The sequence below is a fragment of the Rhinatrema bivittatum genome, chromosome 4 (assembly GCF_901001135.1).
Source record: "Rhinatrema bivittatum chromosome 4, aRhiBiv1.1, whole genome shotgun sequence".
In the NCBI taxonomy this organism is placed as follows: Eukaryota; Metazoa; Chordata; class Amphibia; order Gymnophiona; family Rhinatrematidae; genus Rhinatrema; species Rhinatrema bivittatum.
Genome location: NC_042618.1, coordinates 432,298,513 through 432,323,617, shown reverse-complemented (window position 1 = coordinate 432,323,617; position 25,105 = coordinate 432,298,513). Strand labels below are relative to the sequence as shown.

The window sequence follows — 25,105 nt, the reverse complement described above, 5'->3', positions numbered from 1 at the left end:
GTTAACATTTGTCCCCGACTCCCAGGTAGGTTCAGTGTTGGGATGTATAATTTGCAGGATATTTCACTCTATGGCTCTTTCTGTTATGATATTTCTTTAGGTCTCCTTGATTTCTTATTCTCTTCCTCCATTTATTGCATTACCAAGAAATGGAAAATGTGTACCTTTGTGCTTGTTATTTTGATTTGTTATCTATTGTTAGATTATTGTTAGATCTTCCCGTTGTGTTTTTATATTCAGAGTTTTTGTTAAACATAATAAATATAAATCTATAAAGAGCCTGATTTTCTGGGCTTAAGTATAGTTTTAAATAGAGTATTGGCAAGGTAAGGTGTTGATTTATATGGAATTGTGATACTATTTTTGACAGGAACTTTGTATGTGTTCTTAATACCACTTTATCTTTGAATGTCCGTTGAAATGATGAAAAGTCAACCAAGGTTTGCAGCTCACTCGCTCTCCGTGCTGAAGTAATCGCTATTAGAAATAGCACTTTCCAAATGACATATCTCATGTCATACAACGACAATGATTCACATAAGGAATGAATCAATTATGTCAAAACTACTTTTAAATCCCACTGTGGCACCGGCTGTTTCAAGGGAAGTTTTAGGTTGCATAAACCTTATATGAATTTCTGCACTAATGGGTACTGTGAGATTGGTTTGCCATCTATCAAACTCTGGTATGCAGAAATTGCAGACAGATGTATCCTTACCAAGTTTGATTTTGAACTGGAGGCTGATAAATGCAGCAGATAGCATAGAACAGTGTCAGTTCAGCACCTGAAAGAGCCTGTTTGACTTTTTTTTTCTCAATAATATTTTATTGACCATTCAAAACAAAAAGTAAAACACCAACTGATTATACAATAGTAATGGTTTTTAACTTTCCCCAAGAAATATGAGTGTCTGGGTACATAAAACAGCTTACAATTGTGCAGACGTCAAAGGCATTACATATCCTAATACATGAGACTAAACGCTGTATGTGCCCGTAGGCTACCGTCAACCAGCGGTTATCCTATACAGTGAACTCTGGCATAGTTATAATAATTCCTGTTTATATAGCATGTTCCAGCACTACAATAACAGCTGTCAAATCGTACAAATGTTATTGGACTGAGGCCGCCCTCCATGTCTTATACGGCTGCCATATAGCGAAATGTTTAGGCTGGTTTCTATGTTTTTGGGCAGTCAATTTATACATTTCCATCACCCCATCCAATTTCCGGACCAACAGGGATAAATCAGGTATAGTGCTATTTTTCCAATTTGCGGCCAATACACACCTCGCTGCTATTAAGATCTGATGTATGAGTCTCCATTCAGTGATATTACTGGACACAGGGACACTAAGCAGCGCCTGTTCAGGGGTGAGCACAAAACGCCTCTTAATATGTGCTGCAGAACCGTATTCACCAACTCCCAAAAGGGCTGCACCTTGGCACAGCTCCACCACATGTGGAAGAAAGTGCCAACAGCTCCGCACTCCTTCCAGCAATGCGCCGAACCGCGCAATTTAGCTTTCCATAGTTTATAGGGGGTACAATACCACCTTAATAACACCTTGTACCCATTTTCCTGTAGAGATGCTGAAATAGAACTACGTTTTGTATTTAGGAAAATGGTATCCCACTGATCCTGGTCAAGTGATTTCCCTAGGTCTCGCTCCCAGGCGGACACAAAGGCAGGACGTGAGTGAATATCCGTGTTAAGAAAATCGTATATTTGCGATATCATTTTGGTCGCCTTGTCCGCCCTCTCACACCAATTTTCAAATTGACTCTTACCTAATGAGAGATCTGTGGATATGACCCTGGAACGAAGAAAATGACTAACTTGTGAGTATTGGAATGCATCTTCCACCTCCAATTGGAATCTCTCCTGAAATATCGCAAAAGGGAGAATGCCACCCGCTTCCCATAGTTTACCAAATGTTTGAATCTCTCGTTCCTTCCAATGGGCATAACCGCGGGAGCTCCAGCCAGGGGTAAACAACTTGTTGTAGAACAGAGAGGAGCTCAAGAAATACTGTCTACTCCCAATTAACTTTTTGTGCCATGTACACCAGATCTGATGGGTAGTGGCCAGAGATGGGGACACTACACCTCCTGGCAACCAGGTTTCCTTTGGTTGCCAAGTAGTGGCCCACAGCGGCATGGGGTCCAATAATGCCTGTTCTATATCCACCCAACGCTTCCTCTCGCATTTTCTATTCCAATCCACTATAGCCCGTAGTTGAGCGGCTGCATAATAAAATGCTAAATTAGGCACCCCCAAACCCCCCTTCAATTTATGTCTATACAAGGTCGACCGTGCCACCCTCGGTGGTCGCCGTTTCCAGATAAACGCAAAAATCTTTTTCTGCCAACATTTAAGTATAGAAGATGATATAGGTACAGGAAGCGTCTGAAAAAGATATAGAAACTTGGGCAAGACAGTCATTTTTATAGCTGCAATCCGTCCCACCCAGGACAATTGATGCCTTGTCCAACAATCCAAATCAAGGAAAATTTTGGAAGCAAGAGGAGTGTAATTTAACTGAAAAAGATCCTCCAATTTGTTACTGATGAAGATCCCTAAGTACTTTATGCGGTGCGGCGCCCATTTGAAAGGAAATTGAGAACGGATTTTTTGGGCCTGGTCAGCCAGCAAGGAGACGTTTAGGATCTCCGATTTCTCTAAATTTAATTTAAAGCCGGAGACAGAACTAAAATTGGCTAACAACGCTACTACCTGAGCTAAGGATTCAGTCGGGCGGGTCAGGGTGAACAAAACATCGTCCGCAAATAAAGATATCTTGTAATCCACTCCTCCCACCTCTACACCAGAAATTGACTTCAAATCCCGAATTTTAATTGCCAATGGCTCCAGAAACAACGCAAATAGTAGCGGGGACAAAGGGCACCCCTGTCTGGTGCCTCTCTCTATCGCAAAGGGTTCAGAGTAGGATCCGTTCACCTTGACACATGCCCTTGGATCCTCATATAAGGCCCGAATCCATCTGAGGAAGAAAGGGCCAAAATTCATCCTCTCCATCGTTTTAAACAAATATGGCCAGTGTACCATGTCAAAAGCCTTTTCGGCATCTATGGACAGGAGCACGGCCGGTAACTGATTCTCCTTAGCCCACCATATTAAATCCAAAATTTTTCGGACATTGTCCGCGGCCATCCTACCCGGAATAAATCCCGTCTGGTCAGGATGTATCAAGTGTGACAGCACCATATTTAAACGGTTAGCCAGGACCTTGGCTAGGATTTTCAGATCAAGATTGATCAAGGAGATGGGACGATATGAGCCGCACTCTGTAGGATCCCTACCCGGTTTAGCCAAAATTGTAATTCCAGCGACATTAGAACCTTTGTATAAGGAGCCGCCTTGCCGTAAAGAGTTAAATAACTCCCTTAGTATGGGGGCTATGACGGTAGCAAACGTTTTATAGAAGTGGGCAGTAAACCTGTCGAGGCCCGGGGCTTTGTTAACCTTGAGGTCTTTAATTACCTGAAGAACCTCGCACAGGGATATATCTTGCTCTAACCTGTCATGTTCCTGTTCAGATACTTGTGGGAGAGTTACCTGCCCTAGAAACTCCGCTATGTTCCCGTCCTGTATGGAATCCTCCTTCTTATAAAGCCCCCCATAAAACCTCTGAAACCTCTCGTGTATAGCTTTGGCAGTCAGTAACAATGTTCTGTCTTCGCCCCGTATGCTGGTGATTTGAGACTGAGCTATGCGATGCTTTAACTTGTGTGCAAGAAGTCTGCCCGCCTTATCCTCCCACTCAAAATATTGCTGTTTGGCCAAGTTCAGTTTGACAGGCACATCCGCTAATGACAATGCACAGTATTGTGACCTGGCGTTTCGGAGTTGTTGCAGAACTGCTGTGGTAGGGTTCCGTTTATGTGTGGCTTCCAGGTTGGCAATCTCTGTTTGCAAACATTGGGTTTGAGTGGTTTTGACCCTTTTTTGATAAGCCCCCTGTGAGATGAATTTACCCCTTAGGACAGCTTTAAGGCATTCCCAGTACAAAGAAGGATTACCCAAAGCCTCCTCATTATGTGTACGGTAGAATTCTATTTCATCCCTTACAGACTGACAAAACGTGGCATCATCTAGTAGCGTGTCATTCAGTTTCCAATACTTCTGTCCACTCTCACAGCCGGTAACAGCCACGGTTATGTCCACTGGGGCATGATCCGACCATGTGATCTGCCCAATGGTCGCAGCCGTGATTGAGCTAGAGCAAGATCTATCCACCAAAAAATAGTCAATCCTGGAATAGGATTTATGAGGGTTCGAATAGAATGTATAATCTCTCCCACTCGGATTTCGCGTCCTCCAAATGTCTACTAGACCCCACTTATATATGAAGGATTTTAAAAGTTTCCTCTCTTTCTTAGCCCCAATCCCTCCGCCAGTAGAATTGTCCAGGGGCGGCTGTATAGTCATATTGAAGTCCCCAGCTATTATCCAAATACCCATCTCCTGCTGAGCCATCATATTAGTCATATGCTCTATAAATAGACCATAAGAAGCTTGTGGGGCATATATATTGAGAAGATTGTACATTTTCCCCCCCAGCTCTAGCTGAACCAACACATATCTCCCCTCCGTGTCTGCCTGAAATTTTTTAACCTGGCATTGTAAATCTTTGTGCAATAGGACGCTCACACCAGTATATTTGTGCAATCGAGAGGCAGGGGCACTATAACAGTGAGGGTATAGAGACCATGGAAGCAAGCGATCGTGTTTCCTAAGTAGATGTGTCTCCTGTAAGAATATTATATTTGCCCTTGATTGCTGGACATCTTCCCTCAAAAGCTGACGCTTCCTCGGGTTATTTAAGCCTTTAACATTTAAAGACCGGATACATATGGAAATCATGATCTTGTGGTTGTGGAGACCCACCCCGGTCCCCTCCACCCAACGCTACCCTGTCCCAGGAGATCAGGCCCATCACTATCAGGCTGCACCTCCCACTGGCAAAATCAGATAAGCATATACGGACTAAGTTTAGGCTCCGAATTCGTCTCAGGTTTAAAAGCACCCTCCCTTGACACTCCGCAACAAAGCAAACAACCATGACCCAGAACATACCCCACCCCCCATCTTTGCGCCGCCTTGGAAAGCAGGCTGCTCTGCCGAAGCAGAAAAGGACAATGGCACCCATGGAGTGTGCTTCCCCCTCCCCCCCAGGCCAAACATCATCACAAATAACTATATGAACGGCAAATTCAATTTGTGTAAGTCAAAGGTTTGCAATAAATTGTCTAAACAAAACCGGGTAACGAGTCTTCGATTCTTACTGCACCCGCACAGGTTTCCGGGCACTTTTCATTTGCAGATATAGTACGCACGACTTCAGCGAAGCGCTTCCATTCTGCTGCGGATGGGGAAAGCAGTCTGTTGTTCTTGCCTTCGCAGTCGGCGCCCTCCGTTCGTCACCCGCTGCCATTTGGGCGGTTCAGAAGGAACATTTGTAAGTTGTCTCCTCAGGGCCGTGAGCACCCGCACCTCGTGGCCTGCGTCTTTCAAAATGGCCGCCGCTTCTGTAACTGATTGAGCTTTTACTGTTGCCCCATTAAGGGTTATGGCCAGACCACATGGATAGAGCCAGCGATATCGAATTTCTTCCTTTCTCATTAAAGCAGTAAGGTCTCTAAATTCCGCCCAGCGCTTGAGGGTAATGGGAGACAAATCTGCAAACACAGATATGGAATTATTTTGCCACTCCCATTCCTTTTGCCGTCTTGCTATCTGCCAGATCTTGTCCTTTATCGGGAACCTGTTAAAGCAAGCCACTATGTCCCGGGGCTTGTCACCGACCTTTGGACCAAGGGACCTATGCGCCCTCTCAATTTCAATTTCTGGCCAAGTCACAGTCTCTGGTGTTGTCGAATCCTTTTGTAAAAAGAACAGTCCCAAAGTCTTTATAGTGGCCGCGCAGTCCGCATAGTCCGCAGACTCCAGGACGCCCCGGACCCGCAGATTATTTCTGCGGCTCCGGTTCTCAAGATCCTCTAACTTATATTGCAGCTCTAAAGTTTCCTGAGAGAGCTGCTGGTCTTGAGTGTAGAGTCCCTCTATTTTCTCAGCCTGTGCATCCATCCTGCCATCTAGATCGTCTACCCGCCGACCAATATCTGAGATTTCTTCTTTTAAGTCCGCCATCCGATCCAATAGTTCCTTTTTATTGGCTTTCATATCTTTTCTTAAGTCAGCGAACCATTGACGAAATTCATCTCTGGTCGGTGTATCGCTCAAGCCCAGCTCTCCGGAGCCAGAGTCAGCGTCTCCGTCCCCCTCATGCTCGACCAGGCTGGCAGGAGCCTCTGCCTCCATAGGCCCAATTTCTCTCGTCTCGGTTTTAGAATAGGAGTATTGACGAAAATCCACACTTTTCTTCTTTTGTGCCATCTCCCTCTGATAAGCTTTCCAATAAGGGAGCCCGTGTGCAAATAGCTGCAGAATTTGCTGGAGTTTTTGCCGTTTTTAGCCCGGGGAAGTGAGGAGCTCAGGTTTATGCGACCATTCCACTCCGCGGTGCTAGCGCCCCCCCTGTTTGACTTTTTGTGAACCAAATGGAAAATCTTTCCCATTTATAATTGTAAGATTTCCTGGAAGCCAGCCGTCTTAAAACTAATAGAAACATAGAAAGTGACGGCAGAAAAGGACCCTATGGCCCATTCAGTCTGCCCAGCAAGCTCCAATAGTTATCAGTTTCCCATACTTATCAGTTACTCAGTCCGCCAAGGTCAGGGCTCTTGTTGGTTACTGATTGAGTCCAATTTCCTCCCCCCCCCCTCCCCACACCATTGAAGCAGAGAGCAATGTTAGAGTTGCATCAGAAGCATAGTTTCAGGCTTTTTGGTTAAGGGTGGTAACCACCACATTAAGCAAGTTACCTCCATGGTCTTGTTGGTTACTGTTTCAGTTTGGTTTCCTTAACTCCCCCCCCCCCCCCGCCCCTGCAGTTGAAGCAGAGAACAATGTTGGAATTGCATCAAAAGTGTAGTATCAGGCTTTTTAGTTAAGGGTAGTAACTGCTGCATCAAGCAAGTTAACCCCATGCTTATTTGTTTTCCTAGACTGTACAGTTCAGTGTCCTTGTTGGTTGTTGACTGAATCCAATTCCTCATTTCCCCCTGCCATTGAAGCAGTGAGCAATGATGGAGTTGCATCAACAGTATGAAGGCTTATTGGTTAAGGGTAGTATCTGCCACACCAGCAAGTTACCCCCAAGCCTCTTACTTCATTCTCCTCCCTCTTGCTTTTAGGGATCCACAGTATTTATCCCATGCCCTTTAGAAATCTTGCACAGTTTTTTCCTTCACCACCTCCTCTGGTAAGGCATTCCAGGCGTCCACCACCCTCTCCATGAAGAAATATTTCCTGACATTGATTCTGAGTCATCCTCCCCAGAATTTCATTTCATGACCCCTAGTTCTATTGGATTCTTTCCATTGGAAAAGGTTTGTTGTTGATCATGCATCATTAAAATCTTTCAAGTATCTTAAGGTCTGTATCATGTCTCCCCTGCACCTCCTCTCCTCCAGGGTATACATATTTAGGTCTTTCAACCTCTCCTCATAAGTCATTTGATGGAGACCTCCCACCATTTTGGTCGCCTTTCTCTAGACTGCCTCCAACCTGTCTCTGTCCCTTTTGAGATATGGTCTCCAGAACTGAACACAGTACTCCAGGTGAGGCCTCACCAAGGACCTGTACAAGGGGATTATCACTTCCTTTTTCTTACTAGATATTCCTCTCTCTATGCAGCCCAGCATTCTTTTGGCTTTAGCTATTACCTTGTCACATTGCTTCACCATCTTTAGATCGCTAGACAGTAAATGTCTAGCGATCTAGACATTTACTACCAGTAAATGTGAAGAACTTGCCCACTTCTTCCACAATAAAATAGCAAGATTCCCCGTCACCTCACTTCCCATACCTATCATCCTCACCATTGCTAATGCTAATCTAAACTCCCTTGTCATTCAGAGGACCCTCTCATCCAAATTGGACTACTGCAATTCCCTTTTTCTCGGCCTCCCCTATTCCACCATAAAACCGCTCCAAATGCTGCAGAATGCTGTAGCTAGAACCATCTCATATGCCCGTAAATCCGACCATATCACCCCCATTCTCAAAGACCTTCATTGACTTCCTATCCCCTCACGCATCCTCTACAAAACACTTACCATTATTCATAAATCCATCTACCTACACAACTCTAACTGGCTTGATGAGCCATTCCACGTCATACAATCCAGCCATCCCACTCAATCTAGCCACAATGGCACGCTCCATATCCCTTCCCTCAAAAAGGCACACCTCTCATCCATAAGGGATCCAGCCCTGTCCATCACAGGACCCGCCCGCTGGAACTCTCTACCTACGAATCTCTGCCTCGAGCCCTGTACCATCAAATTCAAGAAAAAATTAAAGACCTGGCTCTTCAAACAGGCATACCCAGATTAGATCCCTACTCCTTAAACTCACCCCCTCAGATTTTGCCTCTAAACTACTAACACTCATGTCATGTTACGATGTCTTAAGATGTTATCATGTTATTTTCTCTACAGATTTTTCTCTCGCCTTCCTTTTAGTTACTTCTCTAGTTTTTTTTTAGTCACCCTTTATCCCTACCCCCTTCCCTGTTTAATGTAATTTCTACCTGCAGTTTGAATGTAAACCGATATGATGTACCCACTAATATTGGTATAGAAAAGCTTCTAAATAAATACATAAATACATAAATATTTGTTGAGGAAAGACTTGGGCCAATTGGAGAAGCTTATTCGACATTACTTGTGGAAGAATGCAAAACTGAGAATAGCATTGACCAAGTTACTAGGTAAATGGGATGGGGGGAATTGGATTGGCTGATCTGAGATGACGTAACATTGTGTGTAACTTGTGCCATGTTGCTGATTGGTTGAAGGGTTCATTTTTCTGTACCCCCATTGCGCTAGAGAAACCTGTTCTTTCTCAGCTTGATCCTGGATATGTTTTGCATTCTTCTTTGGCAGCTCTGCCTGTTCATTTTAAAACAAGTCTGTTAGTAATGCCATTGATTTAAACTTGGAAATATCTCTGTTCCTTGCTGAAATTAAATGGTTCCGTTTCTCAATTTTTACCCATTAAGGGGAATAAAATTTTTTACCTGGGTCTCAGTCACATTTTTACCATCTGGGCCATTAAGGGATTGAAGATTATTTTGCAGTTTTTAGATGAGGCTGTGTGTGTATGATCCTTTCAAGATTTGTTAACAGAATATGAGCTAAATCAAAAACACTTCTTTGCTTATTGTTCTGCTTTACTCCTCAAGAAGGGAGGAGTTAGCAATCTGTTATGGTTCTGCTCCTCAAGAGGGAGGAGTTAGTAATCTTGTTGTGAAAGCTCTGTGTTAGAGCTGGGAGTAGCAATCTGTTAGGAATCGGCTCCCATGGTAGGAGGAGTAACAATCTGACATGCGTAGCTCCTGTAGAGGGAGTAGTTAACAAACTGTTAAGGTATAGACTGTGGAGTAGCAATCTGTTGCTGAAGACTCCTGATAAGGAAGGAGTAGCACCAGTAGTACCAGCGGAGTGCTTGGAGAGGGCACCCAGCTGTAGAGGAATGTAGATAGGTGGATCCTTGAGCCGATGGCAGATGACAACACCCCCAGGAGGATATCCTGAGAGGGACCACCGGCTAGGCTTGGGTATGGAGACAGACACAGATAGTTCTTTTATTAGACAGGTTAGTAGAACCACCAGAGGTGGCAGTAGTGAGCTGATATGCCCGGCAGGGCTGAAGTCCCTCAGGAACTGGAACAGTGATCCCAGGGTTGCTGAGCTGTAGAGAAACTATAGATAGTGAGTAGCAGGGTATGCTGTGTTCATAGCCAGAAGTAGATGACAGAACTCACATAAGGTCTTGAGGAAGCTCAGTAGCTGGAAAGGGTTAGGCCCTCAAGGAGCGAGTACCTGATTCCAGGGAATGCTCTGAGAGAGCGATGGCAACTTACAAATGTCTGTATCTGCGATAGCATCCAGGCAGTAGAGAATCTTCAGAGTGTTCAGGAACATGGGCCCTCAAGGAGTGAGTACCGGTTCCTATCGGCAATCTGAAATAAAGAAAAGAGAGCAAGGCCCCCGAGGAGTAGTGGGTAGCCCTGGTAAGTCCGAGGAGGCAGAATAGCTTAGACAGCCGAAGCGAGTCCGTGTCCTTGCTAACTCGATACGTCAGCAAATACTAAGACCTCCTATATCGGAAGCGGATGACGTCAATTCAGGGGGACACCCCCGAGGTTCGCGTCCTTGCTGGTACATCAATCGGAGCGCGCGTGCCGTATGTCACGCCAAACTCTGTAAGCAATACAAACACAATCAAGAAATATAAAACTTTAAACAAACCAATAAAAATAATGTCAAATCTGCTCATAAATTCAGCCAATTAAAAACATGCATAAAAATGTTTAAAATATTACCCAACACTAATAAAATATTTCAAAACAGCAGAAACATCACATCCAATAATTAAAACTAACCAGGATTTAAAAAATACTGTGCTTTCCATACCTGGAAACGTTTGATTTCCAGTCATCTTAAAGTCTCCCTACATTGTCGTTAATTAGCAGGAGAGAGGTAGGTGTATAAGTGTTCTCCCTCCCTCCCTCACACACACACACACACACACACCCTCCTTCTCTCACACACACACATACACACAGACAGAAGCACCCTCCTTTTCTCACACCCATGTATATCCACGGACAGAAACATCCTCCTTCTCTCACACACACTCATACCCACAGACAGAGACACCCTCCTTCTCTGTCACACACACACACAGAAGCCCCTCCTTTTGCTTTGGCCCCACCAGCCTAAGCTCCTACAGTGGCCTGCGGCTCTCTTCATCGGTTCCTGCGACGGCCTGATTCACTCTTCTTCAGCGCCACTGGCCTGAGCTCCGGCATTGGCCTGTGGCTCCCTTCAACTCCGCCGGCAGCCCTCGGCTCCCTTTTTTGGCGACAGCCTTATTCTTTCTTCTTCAGCCCCGCAGGCCTGAGTTCCAGCAGCAGCCTGCGGCTCCCTTCTTCGGTGCCACCAGCCCTGACCCCCGTTGGCCTGAGTGGCCTCAGCAGGAGTCGCGTTTATCCCAACGTCCCCTCCTGCTGCCGGGAGCCAGTTTCACGGTAAAAGCTGCGAGACTCCCACCCCCCACCCCCCCCGGCAGCAGGAGATGACGTTGGGGTAAATGCGACTCTTGCTGCCCAGGGTTAGGGACGTGTGTGGCTACTGAGCAGCTCTGGCAGGGGTTTGGTTTATCCCTGCCTGATCCGATGTTTGGCTCTGGAGGCAGGGTGAGGGGGCGGCTGCAGTAGAGGTGTTTTGGAGGGGCACTTTTTGTCGCTTCAAAATTCTGCCGCCTGAAGCAACCGCCTCATCCTGCCTCATGATAGAACCGCCCCTGACTGCCAAATGATTATCTAAAAAGTTTCTGCTTGATGCCATCCTTTCCCCAGCCTGCAGCTGCATTCGCCCTCTCCCTTTCCCATTCCCACCCTCACTCCAGGAGAATCACTGTTTCCACAGCCAGTTGACCCTTTCAGGAGGAAAGCCCAGCCTACAGTAGCCTCCCCAACACTGCATAGGAACTTCCTCTTGGCTCACCCCATCCTTTTTTGTGACTGTAGCTTGCCTCCACTTCTCCATATTCCCCACCACCATTCCGGTGCATTCCCATTGACTGAGTGCTACAGAGCCTGCTGCTGTCATAGTTCCCCAGGCTCTGCACTGCCTACCTGTCCTATTACAGCAGGCCCTAAAACACCAATACACCTGATAACAGAACAAGCCAAGCTGTAACAGATCCCTACAAAGAAACTACACGCTAGCAGAATACCTCACCTCAGTCACACATGCAGAATACACAGACCCTCACCAAATACAGAATAAAGAAACAATAAAGTTTAACTAGAAACATACAAACAAAAACTGAATTGGAAACCATAACAGGACAGACTCCATATGCAATGCAATGATGGAAAAACAGAAACCACCATTCCTCATTAATCATCAAACAATAAAATCATGATATATAAACCATCAATCATAATATTAAAACCATACTCCTAAAAAGAATAAATATTTAAAAGCAGATGGTGAATAGAACATTGAATAATTAAAAATATATACATTGTTTTTTTGTTTTAATTTTCCAATCAATAAAATATTTAAAAACAGGAGATGCATCAAATAATACCCAATAATTAAAACTAAGGCTAAAAACAAATCCCTTGCTCTTTATACCTGGGAACTCTAAATTCCAGTCACCTTCTCTCTTATATATACACACTTCCTAACATATATGCTCATTGTCACACAAACTCCCTTATATTTTCTTTCTCATAAATGCTGACTGGCTCACACACATGCTCACTGTTTTAAATAGTCCTCTTGCTCACACAAATGCTCATTTGCGTTTCCATTCTCTCTCACATACATGTTCACTGGCACACTCACTCTTGCTCACACACGTGCTCTGGAAAACACAGTAAGCCTGACTATTATGCATTGCAAAAAGGAAAAACAGAAACATCATTCCTCATAAAACATTAAGCAGTAAAATCAAGATATATAAAACATCATTCATAATCAAAACCATAATAAAAAAAAAAAGAATATGTGAAGCAGGCAACAGCCATCGAACATCCAGTAATTAAAATAACAAGTTTTTTGTAATATTTCACAAACATCAAATATTTCAAACAGACACATGAAATAACACCCAAGAATTTAAATTAATAGGATTAAAAATTTCCAGCTCTCCATACCTGGGATCTTTTGATTTCCAGTCACCCACAGATTGTTGTGGATTGGAGAGGGGGCCTCACAATCTTTATACCTCTCTATCTCTCTCCCCAACAAATACATGCTGTCATACACACAGGCTCTCACTCACATATACGCTGTCACATACACAGGCTCTTTCACGCTCCCACACACACAGTCTCAGGCTATCATATCTCAGGCAATCTCAATCTATCATACATATGCAGTATCTCACACATACACGGGCTCTGTCGCACTTTCATACACATGCAGGCTCTCTCATATACACACACATGCATTCTCTTTCTCATACATACACCCAGGCTTTCTCTCTCTCATACACACATGCAGTCTCTCTCTCTCATACACACAAGCATACACACATATAGTTTTCAGAACTCCCCCTTTCTTCTGGCCTTCCCTTTGTCCACTGAGTGATGGTAGTGCTGCACCTCAATGCTGGAAGGGGGGGGGGGGGAGGGGAGAGCCTCGGCTAAAGCTAAGCAGGCCTCTCTTCTGGCTGCAGAATGATGGGCACAGGCTTCTATTCGAGCCGCAGCAGGATGAACTCTGCCGCGGCCATGCAGGACCTCTTATAGGGCCATGGCAGGATGGGCTCTGCCACAGCTCCACAGGTTTCTCTTCCGGGCAGGAAGCTGGAAAAAGCAAGTGATTGGAGCGACCAGCCTACCAGCAGGAAGACACTTACAAACAAGCACCCGCACGCAGACACGTACACAGAAGGGGGACACGCATGGTTTACATCGAGAAGCAGTCAGCGAAAAGTGTCATTGAAACTTCGGGTACACTGGGGCCACAAGCAGTAGGAACATAAAAGCGTAAGATGCTGTTCTGCTCTCATAGGCCTCTGGGCGTTCTTCTGCAGGTTCTGTACAGGAACAGACAGAGCAGCACATCAGTAATCGAGACCAACCAGACCTCCGTGGAGTTGTCCTTGCCCTATGATGAAGACTGTATCATTGAGATAAAGCCCATCAGTGACGGGGGAGATGGAAGCAGCAGCGAGCAAGTTCGAATCCCAAGAATATCAAGTAAGCCTTCTCAGACTCCGAGCATGAGAAACACAGGAGGAGGAGGGACGGGTAAAATAGAACAAAGCTTCTTACCTCTACCACTGGAGGACTCGGGGATATAGAGCCTATCACCACCATAACAGGAGGGCTCGGGGGTGGGTGCAGGTATATAGAGCTTGTCGCTTTTTAATAAACAGAAGGAAATAAAAGTTCAATGCCGAAGTTTAACCCTAGAGAATTCACTGCTTACACAGTGGGAGGACAATGTTCCAAGCCGTTCACGCAAATCAAAAGCATTTTATCTGTATAAACTGGCATTCCTCCATGTCACTAAAGTCCGTGTGGTGTGCCTGGGGATCTCTTTAGGTTAGTAAGGAAAGTAACGTGCACAGATTGCATTTTCAAATTTCTGCATGTTATTTTTCCATCCAAGAGTACAAAAAGCAAATGCAAGTTCCTGGGCACTTGTGCCCATGCCAGTTTTAGATCTGACAGTACACTCAGACCTTTGCTCACTTTGAAGCTTGGAATAAAGGCCGTGAAAATAAGTTACCTGTGGACTTTTTTCCCAATGCCCTTACAGAGGATCATTTTCAAAGGTTTTTTTTACACAGCAAATCTCATGGTTCCCTACAAAAAAAAAAAACTTTTTTAAAAATTGCTTTCCTCCAGTTTGGGCAGAAGGATATGTGCTGTTTCACAGTGTGTGTCCTTTTACCTATGGGGAAAGGTGGGACAGTGTTAATTGGGGAGAGAAAGGAACACATACTTTGTCATCTGAAAATACCCCCCGGGGTAACTGAGCAGTCATCTGAAGAAATTCCCTGGTCTGAACTGTCCTCTCAGCAGCCTACCCACAGATCGGCAAGCTGCCAGCAGGATTATAAAATAAGAGAAAATGTTATTCATTTTAGTCCTTGTCTCAGAGTCAGAAGAAGCTGTGGCATCTGCTGTCTGTGTATTTCGCCTTGTAAAATTATTAACTTTTTTTGTTTTGACATCGGCTGTGCTGTCCTCCTGCACCTGCTGCTCCAGGACTCCGTTAATCAGGCAGGAGGAAGCACAACCTAGTGATGCTATGGGGTATGGGATAGCTGAGTTGCTACCCGCCGGCTACAACTCCCAGAAGGGAGGACTGTGGTGGCTGGATACTACAAGCCATGGGCACCCATGAAGCCAGATGTTCAGGCAGCAGCCTCATTAGTTTTGGTATCTGTTTAGATTAATACAAACTTGGTGGTAAGACATAGGGGGAATAGGACTTGAATTAAGACTGGGAATTTGTATGTTCATCAACCCAGGACAGTGGAGAGCCTAAAAGAGGAAGATAACAAAAACTGATGATAGCTTACATGCACTCAAGCTTCTACAGCTGACAGCTGGGATATATCCTTAGTAGTGTGGACAGGAATAACGGGGTGGAATATATGGACCAACTGATCATCTAATATGTAATGGCTTCCTGCAACCCCAATGCCATTAATCTGTGTAAGATCTGCTAAATTTCATACAACAAATTGCACTGATTGGACACCTCCTACACTGGGACAGAAGTAGAGAAGGTATTCCCTGGGGACAGGCATGAGCCGCAGTGGATACTTCCAGGCTGGGATAAAAGAGCAGCAGAAGATCCTTTCCCCCCCCCCCCCCCCAATACCCCTCCTACTCCATCTCATCCTGTCTTCTGTCTTGCAGATGCGTATGCCCGAGGATCCGGTGCCTCCACCTCCAACGCCTGCACCTTGTCAGCCATCAGCACAATAATGATCTCTCTCACAGCAAGATCGAGTTTATGACACAAATTATTTTTAAAGACTTTTTATTTATAATCTAAGCAACGTCTAGCTAGTTGTTTTGAAGACACCCGGTACTAAGTGATGTTGTTGAAGTACTTCTTATTACTGGAAAAAAAAATACAATGTTTTATGCTTCTTTAGGAATGGCATTATACAGAACTTCCTCAAAGTAAATATAGCTTTGTCTGATGTTTCCCTCGGAAACTCTGCATTGCACTGAAAACATCTGTAATATGATGTTACCAAAGCAGTTTACATATGTCCTTATATGCATATTTTTTATTATATATTTAGTGTTTTATAGAATTTTTTAAAAGTTAACATGATATAGAGAACACATTTTTTCCTCTGCTGTAAAATACTCCCGGCAACCACCGTCATAAGAAGTGTGTGGGTATATACATACATCTATAGTTTGGGATTCTGGTTCTGAATGAGCTCAGTGTGTGAGATGGACTTTGTGATTTCATAAGGGTTATACTGGTAGGAAGCTGCTGGGACGCACAAGAATCCTCCATTTCAGTGCCAGCTCTTCTGGCTGAAGGATTAAATGACTTGCGTTTGAAAGTGCTGCATTCTGTTCTATGCACCATCCCTGGGCTCTTGAGAAAGGTGCACACATGCAGGACATATTCTGTTTCCTTGATATTTATGGGCCAGTATTTTGCACATGAATTTTCAGTCAGATCTAGATGTGGGTGCTGGCTTTGTGAATCGTAGTTTTAAAATTGGTACCACATAAAAAAAAGCAGCAAACAGGTTAGCCACATATCAGCTTTAGGAAATTGCTTACTGGGTTACAGAGCTGTGGATGAGCAAACTAGATAGGCTGCATGATCTTTTACTGCCATCAGACTGAAAGATGACTGGATGTCCATCCGGTCTAACCATCTGCTTCCATAACAGCTTTCTTTGTAGTAAGCCAGAGGAAGGTGAAAATATACTCTGCATATATAGATCAGCAACTACACAATTAGCACATATGCTTCCCAGTTTACTCCATGTTCATTGATCGCTTTTCCTCCGAAGACTGGTCCAGTTTTCTTTAGAACTCAGTGTTGCAACCATGATGGTTAGCAAAATGCCCCATAATTTTCCCACTCTTGCAGTCAAGAATCCGTCCCTCTGAAACTGGTGATATCGTCCTTCCCCTTGTCCTGAGATGATACACCCTTGTTTGTTTGTTACTACTGAGATTTAAAAAAAAATAATCTTTCAGATGTGTGGAAGGTCCAATAATGTGTACAGTGTAATCAGTCTCTCCTTGGTGGTTTTTTTCCCCCCAAGTCTATTAATCATTATACATAACTGAATGCTACAGACCCTAATTTACATGTTGGGTATACAGACAAGAATGCTTTTAATCAAGCATAGAAGATGTGAGTATTTAAGGACCAGGACATCCATACAGTCAAATTGAACTTTATAGACCTCACCCACACTCTCATACCTCACCTAACAGAAGGGGGACCGGATGCTTCAAGGGTATCTTTCTGGTATTAAAGAGCCCTTCCCCTCTAAGTTACCAATTTAAAACCAGAGACCAATGTGAAATGAGCTGGTGATCTCACTTCAGTTCCAGGGGGTCACAGCAGAAACAGTTGTGGCCCCATCAGATTCCGAGAGATCCATTAATTTACTGCACGCTTGATCACTAAGACCTGACAGTAAAATAGTCACAATACTACTCCCCACCCTTCACATCACATCACCCACACGGTGACGAGAGATGGAACTTATGGTAACCCAAGTTACTCTGGAGGTGCACAGAACAGAGCAGAGCTCGGCAACTCCAGGCTGCGAGTGCCACAAACAGGTCTGGTTTTCGAGATATCCACAAAGAAGATGCACAAGGTATATTTGTATGCCCTGCCTTCATTGTATGCAATTATATCTCATGCATATTCATTGCGAACATCCTGAAAACCAGACCTGCCTAATCCGGGAATAGAGTCAGAGGTTCATGCAGTGGCTGCAGACACAGACACATTTGAAAAGCACAAAAATTCCAGCAGCAGCAGCAGCTTTTCTGTCCTGCCACTAGAGGGCATGCAGCTCCCGAAGAGCAACTGAAGTAAGGAGCAAGAGGCAATCTATGGAAAGATGGCTTATTTTTTTATTTACATTTTAAATACTTTGTTCTGGTCTTGTAAATAATGTTCAGCTCTATTTGGCAATGCTATGCATACAAGGTCAGCACTTTTCCAAGAAGCTAGGAACAGTTTCTAAGAGGAATCTCTGTTTTATGATTATTTTATCTATGCATTAAAAACACACTGCCAATAATCTTAACACTGCATGATAGGATGGCAATGACACTGCCAGCCCTGGACAAAGAAATACTCTCCATTTATAGCTAGGTCTCATTCACCCAAGCAAAGAGAGGGACTGAATATCACTACCCTAACAACTTGTAGTTCCAAATGTAGGTGATCTGGGCCTGAAAAGAAAGACGATTGCATAAGTATTGTTTTATTGCCACCGAACAAGAATGCCCAACTGGGCCAGAATGCCACACGTGTCCTGTGAGGGGAAAGAGCCAGTGCTGGCTCGTGTCTGAGCACCAGGAAACAGCTCCTAGACATTCAGTCCCCAAAGAGAATTCAAAGCCACGGCTATTTTGTGGGACAGGAAGCGATGGTATTACAGGTGACCCATGACAGAGGCTTATTTAAAAGGTGCTTGTGGGGGATTCCAGCATGGACATCTCAAGACCACGTCAAAGCTTGTAGAAGTTTGGGGAGCTCTAGGGATGCAAATGCTCCTTCCTGCTTAACCTCCACTAATATGTTAAACCATGCCTGAAAGTCATTTGATTCTTGTTTTGTCCTGTGCTGGTTCGGGCATGTGTGTTATGTTTGTCTAGGTATCACATTCATGATGATTCTTACTTTTAAGCAGGACTTTATTCTTTGAATATTTGCCTGTGGCACGCTTAGGAGGGGATGCTTCTGCCAGCAGTGCTGTGCTAATCTTTACAACAAAAATACACATAGACGGTGCTTCCAGAGTTGTGGGACAAGAGCAGGAAAACCATTTGCTGACTACAGTGGCTGCAGCTGTCCTAACCTCAATAATTGTCTTTTCTACAGTAGTTTCTGAAATAATTGTTTGCGCCCCTCCCCACAGCTGTACAAAGCTCACGAAAGTGTCACAGGGTGCCGCTGGAGGCACAAGCCAACTCCAGGGCCAAAAGGCAGCAAAATAAAATCAGATCATTTCAGTTTGCTTGTAGCTTGTGTAAGTGATTCTCACTTTAGCTTCAAGCTAATTTGTTTGTGAATGCAATATGTCTTTTGCTTGGAACATGATTGAAACGATGCTTATACAGACATCAGTGTTGCTGGAAGACTGGTGTTATCATTCTGCAGTAATGGTGGAAGTACTTTTAGCTTTCGGGTGCTGCAGGTAAAAAGACTAGTTTCTAGATAAAGGTTTCATACAAATAGAAGATTTTAAAGCACCTCTGCAAATGTGACATTGTAAGACTAAAATCTGTTTGTGTATATGTGTCTGCATGCTAGAAAACAACTAGCAAATAGTTATAAGATGTTAAGCACAGCAGTTCTAGAACTGTTAGACCAAGCTAATATCAGGATCTGCACTGCTAGATGCAAAACCCAAAGCCATCACACATGCAGTGGTAGGGCTTCAACCTTACTGGCATGCAAGGCAGACTGGAAGAGCACAGAGAAGTTTGTTTCAAGAGTCTAAAGCTATGACTTACAGCTAGACCCAACTAAAACATTACCAAATGAATGGGGACTATATGAAATATATAAGCTCAAACTACCACAATGAGTGCCATGCTAGAACGGATTTAGAACATAGGCAGAGCCTGATCGAAACTAATCTCATACAGTACAAGCTTGAGTTCAGGTAGAAATGAGCCACATTTGTCTTGATACTAGATCTAGTTGAGATCATGCTAGAAATATGTCAGAGCAGCATAGACCTGAGATAAAATTGGCAAAGACAAAATGAATCTAAACTTGTAATTAGCTAAAATAAATGAGAAATAGAAACACTGAGTTAAAGCAAGTTACAAGCATCCTAGCATGGTCTGAACTTCATCAGAACTGTAAATTTAGAATACATATACAGTATACTTAATCTAGACTTTCATTAGGCTAAGCTGTTATAGAGAGATTCCTAAAACATAGATCTGTGCTAGAATTAAAACGTAATAAAACCTAGAACCTTACAAAGATTCACTTTGTCCAAAGGTTGTTCTTTTGCTACAGCTGCATCAGACTAATGGTGCACAACAGATAATTAACAATCATCTAGAATTTACTAGAATCGTGCTGAAGGTAGATTGCTTAAAATAAGTTATCTGCATTTTGGTTCTGCTGCTTCAGCTTCTGGTTTTATTCCTATTTTAAGTCTTCCTCCTCAAGGTCATTCTTCAGCTCCTCCTGCCTTATTTATGCTTTTCATGAATGAGTGCATTGACCATAGGGGTCACAATTTGCTGTCAATTAGCTATCAAATCCTTTAAAAACACTAATCCCCTAAAAAAAAATTATAAAAATAAGAATAACAGGAATAATATTCATTTTAGGGGCCAACAATGCTTCCAATACCTGCACTTTTAAACTGTGATAAGACAGAGATACACATGACACTGACACTTCTAGAACTGTGTTAGAACCACCTTGTTCTACATGTTCTTGCTATACATGATTTGCTATATTTGTGTTTTGGTCACAGTAAGGGCAGTATTGAAAGTCCTTTCCAGAGCTAAAACATTTTACCCATGGAACTTGGGCTTTTATTATTGTCCAACCTATCTGCAGGTAAAAATAGGAAAAATGTGATCTTACCTGCTAATTTTCTTTCCTTGAATCCTACCAGACTAGTTCAGATGCATAGGTTTTGTCCCCGACCAGCAAATGGAGTTAGAGGAGAACTAAAATTGTCATTACCCTCTATAGGGTCCTGTGCAGCCTCAGCTCTCCAGTATTCCTGCATCAAAGCAACTTTACCTCTCCTTGCTCCCCCCTTCACCAGCAGGGAGTATCATAGCAGTAAATGACCAGAGTCCACCAGGACACAACTTTAACTCAAGCGGTATAACCAAGAAAATTAAATGCAATAGCTGAGACGCCTTGTTAGCAGGCAGCCAAGCTTAAACAGATTTGATTCCTGGACTGCTCTGGAACAATTAGCAGATAAGACCAAATTTGTTTTCTTCTTTATCATCCCTCCAGGCCAGTCCATTCCAGATCCATGGGATATATCAAGCAACTCTAATTCAGGTGGGACCTGACTAAGCCTGCTCTTAGGACAACCATCCCAAAGGTGGAAACCCCCTTTGGCTTGTAGATCTAAGCAGTAACACTTAAAAAAGGAAAGCAAAGAAGACCAGGTGTCCACCTAGATGATCACCATTGGAAAGATCAGATGACACTTGGCCTCTGAAATCATTTATACCCTTGTCAAAAGAGCTGGCAGCTCTTCCAGGGCCCTAATGCCCCCTCAAGATATAGGCTGATCTTATTGTCTCCTAAATCCAGCAGACTATGGTCACTTAGGTGCAGCCTCTCTTTCCATCCATTCAGCAAACAGCAACTATAGGATCAGATCTTCTAAAGGGATTCATGACTTAGTACTGTAGGCAAGTCCTACACCCACCCAGAAAATAAAAGTCTCCAGGGAAATCCATGGGCTGGTAGTGAGACCATCTGACTCACATGGAACAGAGATACCACTCCTTTCTCTGACTGAAAAAAAATTAAGAACTTTGGCATCTCTTTATGCCCTTTTGGTGTAGGATCACCAGACTAGGCTCAGTCTGGTCTCCCTTTGAAACAGTAGTCTCACATCATGATCTTGAGATCATGGCTTCCAATGAAATAGGAGGGATCACCAAAGGGGCCACTTGTGCATATGTGCCCAAGGCCCCATACAAATTTGCCCCCAGTGATCTCAGAAGCTAGCAGTATAACAAATTCATAAAATAAACTAAACCTGTAAATAATCCCAGGATGTAGGCACTGGCATCATGAAGAATATTCTGAACTGACATTGAAGCTTCTTCCCTCTTCCACTGCCTTGAGTTTCCCCTTTATACCAGGATACTATCATCAAGCACTGTGGCTAGGAGAAGGTCCATGGGACCATAGCTAGTGTGAAAGTAAAGGGTCAAAAATGGAAGAATCCTCCCTATACACGAACCTTAAGAACCTCTGATGGTTTGCCTTAATAGGCAAGTGGAGGTATGCCTTCATGAGATCCAGGGATGTAAGGAATTCTTCCTACTTCCTATTACCAACTGTAGATACTTCCATGAGAAATAGGATACATGGCTTGCTCCATTGAGCTGTTTGAGATCCAGAATGGACCAGAATGTGCCTTTCTCCTTGAGCATGAAAAGGTAGCTAGAATATCTTCCTTGCCCCTGTACTTATTTTGGGACCTGGACCATAGCTTCCACCTGGAGTAGTCACTCTAAGGTGAAAAACCTACTGCCAACTGCTTTGGAGGGAAATGACTTGGAGGCACTATGAAGATGTCCACAATGCAATAGGAAAACTCAGGTGAGTGGCTGTGTCTTACCACACTTAAGACCCCACAGGTCTGCTGTGACTTGAGCCCACTCCCTGTAAAAAAAAAAAAAAAAAAACTGGTGCGCCGACCGCCTATTTAAACACTAGGGGAGTGGACCCCTTGACCTTCATTGTGTGTTTCAGACAAGCATAATGCCTCTCACCCCCTTCTCAGGATTCTCTGTTGTACCCATGAAAGGGCTCGGTTTTGCCAGGACAGCAGTTCCACTGCAACAAGGAGTCTTTTTTTTTTTTTTTTTTTTTTTTTTTTTTAAATTTCACATTATTTTGCATCTCAATTCTGAATCCAGGTTTGCCAGGACCCAATGCATGGTCCCTCATGGATGATCCTCCAGTAACCTCTGGTGCTTGATTCCCCTCCCTCCAGCTCTTTAACTTACTTCTTGAAGGCTTCCCCAAGAAGCTTTCTTGGAAGGGTAACCTTCCAAGATGTGTTTTAGACTCCCTATGCAGTGACCAGTCTAGGAGCCATAATAGTTGCCTAGCAGAAACCACCATGACCCTAATTCTCACTGAGGTTCTCATGAGATCATAGAATGGGTCTGTTATGAAGGCTATGCCTCCCTCTTGCCAGGCAGCATCATTAAATTCCGCAATGTTATCTTCCAAACATTTCTCCAGGAGGTGGTGTATTCAGCGTAAAACATGTGCGGGACATGTAACACTACAAACTGCTGCCTGAAGGGCATTCATTTTATTTCCTGTGGTTCCTGCACTATCATTATCACTTTCCAGCGGATTCGTGGCTATGCAAGTGACTGCTGAAACCAGGAAATCTACTTCAGAGCCTCTTTTTTGGTTAACAGATACAACCTGCTCCTAGCCCTGCCTACCTTGGGGTCTGCCACCAGGGATTCCCACTCCACTGAGATTATTTCACTAATTACCCAGAGGTGCCGAAAGTCCTGACAGGTCTCTGTAACCCTTCTAGGACTGGGTTCCAGGCAGCATCATCGACCACCATTTTTCGGCAATTTCAAGTATCCCCAGAGCTTGGGAGATTGATGGCAGCTCTTCCCAGGTTACAGTGGATTTATCTGCCACCAAAGTCCAAGCAGATTGTGATGGGTTAGGAATTCAACCCAGAGAAACTGCAACCTTACCAAAAACCCCGTCCTTCTGAAGAAACCGATCACCATAGCAGTGCCACAATCATTGCCTTCAACTTGTTGCTGGAGCAAGAAGGGCTCTCCAGGAGTTGGCCTGCCAGGCAAGGCTACCTTCTTAATTTCCATCTCTAGCTGCAGACCATAAAAAAGTAGAGAAGGTGGGAGAAGAAGGGAACCAGAGCTTCTGGTTATCATAGCCCCCAGTGCTGGAGGGCCAGCAGAGATCAGGGACCTCTGAACCCCACCCCCCACCCCCAACAGAGCTGGATGGCAAGCATAGATCAGGGGCCATCGACTCCTTCCTTGTCCCCTGCTCAACTGGAGGGAAGGGATCGCTTAGGACCATAACCCCGCAACAAGCTCTTTTCTCTGGGCATTTACAACAGCATGAGATCAACTGTCTACCACCTGCTTGAGGCAGCGTATCTTGGAGCGCTGAGGCTGCATGAAGCCTTGTATAGGAGGATGGCAGAGCTCTAGTTGTTTTGTCTTCATCTGCTGGTAGGAGATAAAACCCATGTGTCTGGGCTGGTCTGTTGGGACAATAATGAATGTGCAGAAGTTTTTGGCTGCACAGTGAAGCGGCTGTCTGGGGAAATGAATATTGTAACACCGCACATAGTTTTGTATAATCAAAACTAGAGGCATTGCTTCCAACTGAAAACAGGTGCAGTCTCTGTGGATAATTTTTCCTTGGGCAATAATCAAGTTAAAATCCTATGCAGGCTTTTGCGTTATTGGAATAAGTAGCTGCAGTGTTTGCATCAATGCAGGCAGTTTTGATTATTGCTCCCTCTATGTGTCACCCCCCCCCCCCCCCCCCCCCCCCAAAATGATATTTGCACTGCAGTTCTGGGAGTATTAATTATTCATTTCACTTCCTTCGAAGCTGATTTTCCAAAACAAAGATGACAGTCTACATTAAGCAGATTGTCAGCCCAATCTAGAAAATCATCCTAAAAGCAGCTAAAGCCTAGGAATAGTGCACTTAGCCTCTGGGAATCGAAGCTTAGGTGGCTACGTTCCTTCCTATGTGTCCAAAGAAAAAGTGCCCAATAGGGCTGATAACCCCCCCTTGATCCCTCTCCCATCCTCAACTTTAAAAATGTTGCATTGCGAGGCGCCTCCAGTGTCTCCCGCTTGAATTAAAAATAATGTTGAGCATTGAAAGATCCTGTTCTTCTATCCAGAAGCCTCCAAAAGGATCACTAAGCAGAGCTGGGAGCAATGCTATCAAAGCAACATTAGACATCTGCTGGGAGGAGGTAAGCCTTGTCCTCCAGGCTAAGCTCGGTGATCTGGACTTCTAGGGAGAGAGAGAGAGAGTGGGAGAGTCTTTGGTTCCATGCCATATTTTGGCATGGAATAGGAGAGGAGGACGCCAAGGGGGCTTCAAGCCCCCCCCCCCCCCCCAGTACAATATTTTTAAACTTACGGAAGAGAAGAGGATGGGGGGGTCTAGCAGACCAATACAGCATTTCTAAAGTGGGGGAGGGGGGGCTTGTGGCCCTCCTAACCCCACCATAACTTTCAAAATCAGCCAATCAGGAAGAACAACCTGCTCTGCCAAATTTAGGCTTGCAATAGCAACATCTAGATTTGTCCAACCAACTCAGGTGGCTAGTGCTAAAAATCTGTCACAATAATAAAAATTCAGCTATACGAAGAGGAACTCAATAAGGCGTGATATCTAGCAACAGTCATATATTGCCACAGTGAGCTGTATAGCTTATATGATCAAGCCCGTGGAACACTGGGCTTGTCTAAT

At 44.1% G+C, this 25,105-nt stretch overlaps 1 protein-coding gene across 6 annotated transcripts in view; it reads left to right on the top strand.

Moving 5' to 3' along the window:
• Nucleotides 1-24,750, top strand: part of CNTN4 (contactin 4) — a 770,042-nt gene extending 745,292 nt beyond the window's left edge. For all 6 annotated transcript variants that reach the window (XM_029601492.1, XM_029601493.1, XM_029601494.1 and 3 more), the window contains 2 exons: nt 13,713-13,878; nt 15,556-24,750. In XM_029601492.1, the coding sequence (XP_029457352.1) occupies nt 13,713-13,878; nt 15,556-15,656 (267 nt within the window). In that variant the 3' untranslated portion in view covers nt 15,657-24,750. The remainder of the gene's footprint in view (nt 1-13,712; nt 13,879-15,555) is intronic.
• The last annotated feature ends 355 nt before the right edge of the window (nt 24,751-25,105 follow it).